The sequence below is a fragment of the Leptidea sinapis genome, chromosome 11, assembly GCF_905404315.1.
Source record: "Leptidea sinapis chromosome 11, ilLepSina1.1, whole genome shotgun sequence".
NCBI classification, from domain to species: Eukaryota; Metazoa; Arthropoda; class Insecta; order Lepidoptera; family Pieridae; genus Leptidea; species Leptidea sinapis.
Genome location: NC_066275.1, coordinates 14751644 through 14759896, shown reverse-complemented (window position 1 = coordinate 14759896; position 8253 = coordinate 14751644). Strand labels below are relative to the sequence as shown.

The 8253-nt window shown below is 36.8% G+C and overlaps 1 protein-coding gene across 1 annotated transcript in view; it reads right to left on the bottom strand.

The window, feature by feature from the left end:
- Positions 1–660: 660 nt before the first annotated feature.
- LOC126966952 (kinesin-like protein KIF19) overlaps positions 661–8253 on the bottom strand; it is a 426172-nt gene continuing 418579 nt past the window's right edge. The window contains exons 8-14 of the mRNA XM_050811273.1: positions 7980–8095; positions 6138–6422; positions 5363–5543; positions 3165–3378; positions 2455–2584; positions 1297–1428; positions 661–834 (exon numbers count right to left, since the gene is read on the bottom strand). Of these exons, the coding sequence (XP_050667230.1) occupies positions 747–834; positions 1297–1428; positions 2455–2584; positions 3165–3378; positions 5363–5543; positions 6138–6422; positions 7980–8095 (1146 nt within the window). The 3' untranslated portion in view covers positions 661–746. The remainder of the gene's footprint in view (positions 835–1296; positions 1429–2454; positions 2585–3164; positions 3379–5362; positions 5544–6137; positions 6423–7979; positions 8096–8253) is intronic.

Here is an 8253-nt window from a genome sequence, read left to right as displayed (position 1 = left end):
TAATACTAAGATTCCACTCACCACCGTCCGAATATCTGACACATCAGACATCTGTTTTTTGTGGAGGGTACGTATATTATACTATGGTATTATATCAATAAAAAATAGAAACCAAGATTACGCCACGCAAATATATAAACATATTTCTTGTACAAAAGTATTTAAAAACACAAAGGTTTTGATCCTTAATTTATTTCTTGTAGTAGGTAACTAGGTAGGGTACCTAGCTACCTACAAAAACATTGTTTTCTTGAAAAACTTTGTCTGATTAACTTCTATACCAATCTATACATTTTGAAACAAATCAGAATACTAACTATCTAGTATTTTCATATAATTATCTTCCTAAAACACTTCATCCCTAAATTAGAGGAAACTTTTCACATATAACAAATACTAATATAAATATAATAGATACAAGGGACACCCTCTTATTCATAATGGTCCGCTAACTTTAAACAGCCGCTAAGGAGTGTTTTTTCTCATTATGACTTAGGTCAATAAGAAGACAGAGTGAGAATTAGCAAAGCTTTAAATTAGCAGACTATTATGAATAAGGGGGTAAGTATATATATCTTAGAGATAGATACGATACTTAAAGTAGATATAGTTTCTCGTAAATTCAAAAATATCTGCACGACCAGGGCAAAATTCACAGAGAAAATTCATACTACACACATCTTAAACCGAATAAATGATCGATCAATCGATTGAATGACACAATTATTTTTTGTCTGTGGCGAAGCTCAAGGGGCGCCGTCACTTCCTCTCGGAGCCGCCATTACTAGACTGTCGTCACTAGAGTATCGCTTCAATGTTGTAGAACTTGCTTGGCTGTAAAAAAACTTAATTAAGTATTTACAATTAAAATCAATGTTAAAAGCAAGGTGCTAAAAGTTCTCTTCACTCTTCATATTAAACTCTGCTAACATGAGGTAAGTAATTATTTTTCTTTTCCTAACTGAATTTCTTTTTTTTTTCAATCATGGGTTAAACCGGATGTTTGTAAGCTATATAGTTTGACACGTGATTAAAAAATGTTTTATCCCAAATATTATAAAAATAAATTTTAGATAACTAGCCGTTCCCGGCCGCTTCGCGGGGCGAATTTTATAAGGAAGGATCGATGGAATTCGGAAAATAAGTTGCCATAAAACATTTCGCATCGAATAGTGGTAGTTTCACGTCGATACGATCAGTGGTTTAGGCGTGATTGAGCCTCAAACAAAGACCATTTTCAGTATATATATAGATTTGTATGGGTAAACGTTTGGGGGACGAAATATACAAGTATACCTGTATCTGGTCCGTGGTCGAGGTGTGGGCGCCAGTCGCGGCAGCCGGTCTACCATCAGCGTGCCACCGGACCCTGAGCTGGACCCTCGCCCAGAGCCGCTCGAACTCTCCGACCACGTTAGCTCTGATAGACTGGAATTCATTGGAACATGTTTTTTGCAGAAATCCATAGGAAGATAAGATTCACCATAATGCACTGGCACATACAGCTGCCGGGAAAGTGTACTCCACCAACGTAGATTTAATCCGCACCAATTGCAGGTGTGGCGTTTTCTTCGTGAATTTTCTTCCACGTATCAAACTGTGAATCTTCTTCCTCGCGCGGTGTTTCCAGGACGATACGACATGGGTATCTTCAAAAGAGCGAGACCTTTCTTGAAAGCCGGCAAAACGGTAAATAAGAACCGATGAGTATAATATTGCACTCACTCGTCCCAGGTCTAAGACATATCTTATCGAAGGATTTAAACTTAAAATTGAACTTAAAATTTGTTATTTTTTTTTTTTAATTCAATGATTTATGTACTTATTTAATGTTATTTATGTATTAATTATAATTATATCTGACTGTATTATTATGACATTTAAGTGGGCCATAGTAGCCAAATAAAGAATAAATAAAGAAATAAAAAATAAAAAATTGACGATGAGAAAAAATACAAATTTGATTTACACCAAAATTTGTGTTTATACAAATTAAATTCGTATCTATATTTAATGTCAAAACATGAAACCTTAAAATAATATAACAGAACGTCCCTCTGCGCCCTGCGTCTACCAGACCCTATCCACTTACGGCCGTTCCCAATATTCAGTCTATCTCCGGGTGGGGCCTACTTGAGATAAAATCGTAACTATCGTTGACTTTTCTGTCCCAGTAAACTTATCGACGGTAACTCATCTTATCCGTACGCTGTCTGTCAATGGGAGGACGTATAGCCTACAAGCGATAGAAGTTTGTATGGAAATTTCAATTCACGCGTCCCAATATAAGGGGATAAGAATGACTTATCGGGTATATTGGTACAGCTTCAGATTATTGGCAGCTAATTACTGACAGTAGAAGGTAGTAAATTATCTCTATCTGTAGATAGTATATTAGGAACATCCATTAGTCGCAATTCTCGCCACTACTCTAGATCCATGATGTGTACGTACCTGCTAGAGATAGGTGGTAAGCGATGTGAATTGAATATATCGTTGCTCTCTGTGTAAGTGGAGGCGTGAATCTCCTGTTGATACAACTCGTATAGTTGCGCCAAGTCCGGTTGTACTGCAACACCCAGTTCTGTGGAGAAATAAGTTTTCTAAATGTTACTTATGACCATAGGCTTACGTTGATTAACAGATATATTAGATAGTTATTGATCTTCTTTCCATTCAGCCTAGCGAGCAGTCGGTTCAAACTTCGAGTCTCCTTGCGAGAAGCCCCGCGCCTGTGAGCTACACTTTCGGCTTCGAACCCCCCTCCGGATTTGCTGAAAAAGCTTTTAGAGCTATCATCACAGAGGTTTTTAGTCGGTAGGGGATGTTTACACCCCCTAACGACATATGGACCCAGTTTCATGTCCTAAATACATAAATGTATTTTCCTCCTCTCGAAGAAAAAAGACTTACAATATACTAAGCGTATAACAGAACTTAGGGCACATAGTTCGACGGACAGATGGCTGTTGAGGCAGTAATGTCCTCGAATGGCGACCAGGTACCCGAAGACGCAGTGTTGGTGGAATACATGTGGAATACATTGGATGAGGGCAGCGCAGGACCGATCGTCGTGGAAATCTTTGGGGAAGGCCTTTGTCCAGCAGTGGACGTCTTCCGGCTGATGATGATGATGATAGACAAACTTCTTTTTCAACACTTACCTTCGAGCTGACGTCGCTGTCTGGTGATGATCTCGTCAGTGAGCCTGGTCTGCGCGTCTCGTCGCTGCAGCGCCAGGTCTCGTCTGCGCAGCTCGTGGGTTCTGGCCGCGCGCTCTCCCTGAAGCGCCAACTTGTCTGCCTCCAGCTCATGCACGCGGCACACTAGCGCCAGCACCTCACGCTCAGGACCGCTGCTGATATGAGCTGGTAACTCCTGCATTCATAAGGGTAATATTATTATTCCTGCTACAATTTGTTACATATGATTAAAAAAAATGATTAAAAATCTCTTAATTTTGCTGTTCTTGTACTTAAAGAAAATGTTAAGGTGTTAATGTTATAATGTATGATCATACAGAGAGGTAGATTGTGTGCTTAAATTTCTATGTATCTAGGTAATATGGGTAAAGTAAGGTCAATTATTGTAGTTGTACATAACACGATTAGATCGTGAATACACTGAAATTGAGAATGGCCAAGACTATAGCCATTTTGTGAGCTTGTGCGAAAAGATTGATGGGTGCAGAGAAGTGGAAGTAGCCAGATAATTAAACCAGGACCGTAGGAAATGGAGACCTTTATTATGTGCCAAACTCTTGTATTCAGAGAATAGATTATGATAACTAGTCAGGCAATAAGCTCTGTTAGGTACAAAATAATGGATTCATTGTTTTATGACGTAATGTAATATTAAATAAATTAATTAAGTCTCAGCAATCAATTAAAATAATTCAATCCGAAACGACTACCTTTCAATCTGTCTGGCCACGAATCTATGGTAAATTCATTCCATATCCGCGCTGTTTCCATCGAAAATTTAGTGATAGCTTTTTCTTCTTTAGATATTTCAGCGTTCAGATCTACGTTAGACGAGGGCCAGTCTTCGGCTCTAATAAAGACCGAAGCGTTGACTTCCACCCAAGCTTGAGTGGTTCGTACCTTATAACCAGGTACAGAGTCTAGACTCTGTACCTTGGACTTTCCTACTAGTAGGAAAGTCCAAGGTTCCCTAAAAAAAGAGTATTTTTTAGAGAATGCACACGAATACAGTCTCTTTATATATTTTGGGTGGAAAATTCACTCCTTTATCACAAAAACGAAGCTTTGTAGCCCCTTTTTAAGATTTTCCCACCCAGTCCATGGCTGACCTGTAAATCTTATTTGGAGATATTTGCATACAGTTTCTAATTTTGCATATTGTAGTGCTCTTCAATTGTGAAAAATGATTCATCAGTGAAAAAGATTTTCAGCCGCATATCGGGAGAAAAACGTCCTCCACTTCGATCGAGCGACCCTTTTCAAATGTAGGATTTGAGCGTTTGATAAACAAGCACTTCAGGTATGCTTTGTTGATACGCGAAAGTCCTAGCGGGAATAATTTCACTGATGGTCTTCGATAGGCGATATTTTTGTACTATCGGTATTACGATATATGAACATACGACTGATACCTATCTCTTAAAATGTTTTTAATTTAAACTGTCAAAAATGATGAAGAACGGCCATACCCTCTATGTGCAATGCAATCACTGCTATTCTGTTTTAAAATTAAACTCGAAAAAATTATATGAAATGGCGGAAAATGATCTAGATTTGTAATATAATAAACGCTATCCAAATATACACAAATTTGCAACAATATTTATAATTAGAACAGTGACATACCATAGACAAATAAGAATAATAGGGAACAATAGCCATCTAATAAGCCGTCTGGGGCAAAAGAAAATCTATATTTACGTCGTTATATTACATCTTTCACTTTTATAATTTCACTAATATAAAGTTAAAATGAATCACGCATTAATAATATATGACGACTTGTATAGCCGAGTGGTTAGCGATCCTACCTACTAAGCTAGAGGGTTCCGGTTTCGAATCCCGGTAGGTACAAGCATTTATATGATTAATATGGATGTTTGTTTCCGAGTCATGGGTGTTTAAATGTATTTATGTATGTTTAAGTAATTATATTGTATTAAATATATCGTTGTCTTGCAACCCATAACACAGGCTATATATGCTTAATTTGGGGCACGATAATTTGTGTAAAAAGTGTGTCAATTTTATATTTATTATTATTATAAGAACTTATAACGTTATTCTTTGTTAGTATTTATTATAAACGATAAACGGTTCGGCATTATTTTATGAGTTGTCCAAACAATCAAAATTTAAAATTCCATTATTTAAAGTACCTTCTCTAACTGCGCGCCCCTCAGCCGCACCTGCTCCAGATGCCGTTCCACTCGGTCCCGCTCCAGCCTCGCAGCCTCCTGTTCCCTCTCGACAGCCGCCAGCTCCGACCACGCCTGTTCTACCGCTACCTCTGCTTCAGCCCGCTCTGTGCTGCCGCTCACAGCCATACCCGTTACTCCCCTAAGCCATTAACAGAAAGGTACATAAATATTATAAGCAAACGAAATAGGACTTCACAATCCGGTTACATTACAACCAACGGTTAGTAACTAAAACTTCTGAGGATTCACAATAGAACCACATGACTGGATCTTCATTTCACTGTTGGCTTAAAAGACTTGGTAGACACTCAAACCAAAAGACCCTCCGCTCAATACAGAGTAACATATTTCTCTTAACGCTAATGACACATTTACATACCGTCAGATAAACAACTTTTTAACAAAGAAGGGTTACAAAGCGAAGAACATAAAATATTAGGCGAGAATCTGATTGAATTTGATTTTTTTTTAGGAAAAGGTTCAACCATACAATGATTACGTCCGGCGGCCGTGAGTAAATACAACATCTTAAATTAAGCGCAAAATCTAAATTTTAATTTGAAAAAAATTAAGTAATTTCTAATATTGACAAAACATTAGATTAAGAGAACAGATTAGTACAAAAATTAATGAGATTTAAAAATTTGTTTGTCAAAGAAGGTTCACTTCTGACATGTGCACTTTGTACGCACGCAATTTTTTTCAGACTAAATGAAAATCCTTTAGGTTGTACCTATAGCTCTGTTGGGTGCTCAGCCTGGATCCGTTAAAGCTGATAGGTTTGTAGAGACGGTTGAACCTGGCCTCCCAGTGTGATATAGCTGCGTGTTGCCTTTCTGCATCCAGCGCCAATCCCAGAAGGTGGCTGTCCAGCTCCATTAGTCTTCGTCGTAGCCTCATTTGCTGCTTAAACGTTGATACAATTGCCTCTCGCAGTGTCTTTAAATGCGTTGCATTCTGCTCTGAATCGACTGGGCTTAAAATTTCCAATGCTCCTTGGCTGTCTTCATTTGGTTTGCTGCGAAGAAAATTATTTATTTTATACACATTGACAATTCAAATTTAATAACCTGTTTAAACCAAATGTAATTTGCTCAAAGACGATAAAAATCACATAATATTAAAATTAGGATATCATCCCCACCAAGTGATTGTGTGGCGATCCTCCATAGGCCGTTGGTTTTCAAGGTGTTTTCTTCCACGTACTACAATGCTGTGGAATGAGCTTCCTTGTGCAGTGTTTCCGGGACGATATGACATGGGTACTTTCAAGAAAGCGCGTACACCTTCCTTAAGGGCCAGCAACGCTCCTGTGATTCCTCTGGTATTGCAGGAGAACGTGGGCGCCGGTGATCACTTAACACCAGGTGACCCGAAGGCCCTTTTTTCTCCCTTTCCATAAAAAAAATACGAACCAAATATTAAATATTTGATCATTTAATAATAATGGGAAATATTATTACTAAGATCAAGTGAGTCTCATAAAGATAAGAGACGTAAGGCTGTAAAACGACAATAAAGTAAATATTATTCTCATCTCTGGCCTGTTTGAAATATCTATTAGCGAATAAAAAAATTTAGTATTGGTAAAATGGATACAATAAAAACATTTAAATTGTATTTTGATATTTATTACACAATAACATATAATGTGCTTGACGGTCGTCGTTGTTTTGTATTTCTTAATTTAATTTATATTTTATTTATTAATTAAAATAATAATGCATGCTTATAAAAATAATATAATTAAAAATTTTTGATCATTTTCAGTTTCAGTGGTTAGTCATGCGCTACTTACCTATGTTTTATGACGTCATTTGTTGGTCCTACCAAAGAGTATATTATAGGATAAGTAGTCCTAGTAGAAGACTAGCGCTAGTTGTGCTAGTAACCAGCATTATGTTGAAATGTGACTATTGTGTGGCAAACTGTCATAATAAGGCTGCTATCCCGAGAAATCGGCAAAATAGCGCATAGTTGTAACCATTTCCGGACGGTTTATATAAAGTTTATATTTTTACAAAAAAATATTATATGTCTAAATAATATGAGAAAAAAAAACATTTTTTCATTACATTTCTATTTTCTATAGACAGTGCAAAAACTCTCCAAAATACCCCTAACTTACAGTTAGAGCCATGCTATAATTCAATCTAGATAAAAATTGTACGAAAATTTATTAATTGTAAAGAAAATTGTATTGTTTGTAATAAAAATGCTTCTAATTCCAAATTAAAACTATGGTGATCTTGTATGAGAGAGGTAACCTAGCTCCGCTCGATTCCTCAAGACCGTTGGCTCGGTCCCCAGCCTTAATAAACGCAGTGTAAAGTTACTCGAAGTTTAAAATAACTTCTCCCTGTCATGTAATTCTGTAGTGACAAAGGTAAGATTAAGAAAAAAGTTTTAAATTTGGAAAAACTTTAACGTTTATTAATAACAGTATATGTATGCATGTAATGTTGAGATTGCTTTTTATCATTCTATTGTCTTTGCTGCACATAAAAATATTTTTTTTTCTATTCTTTAAACTTTATAATACTCCTAACAAAATATATATTAAAATTTAAATTACCTTGTACGGTCATCCTTCATTTTAACCTTAAGCCTTGCGATTTCTTCACGAAGCTCGTTGATAACAACGCGATATTGAGATAAATGCATCGGTGTTTGAACCAGTTCCCGTTGCACCTAGAAATGAAAAATATAATTGTTTAGTAGGTATATAATATAATATATCCTTGTGGTTACAATTCAGTGTTTCCACACTGGAATGTATTTCCTGGCGTGGTGAAGCGATAAGATCTTGGTATTTTGAAAATGACCGAGAGCTCAACACCCACTTTATG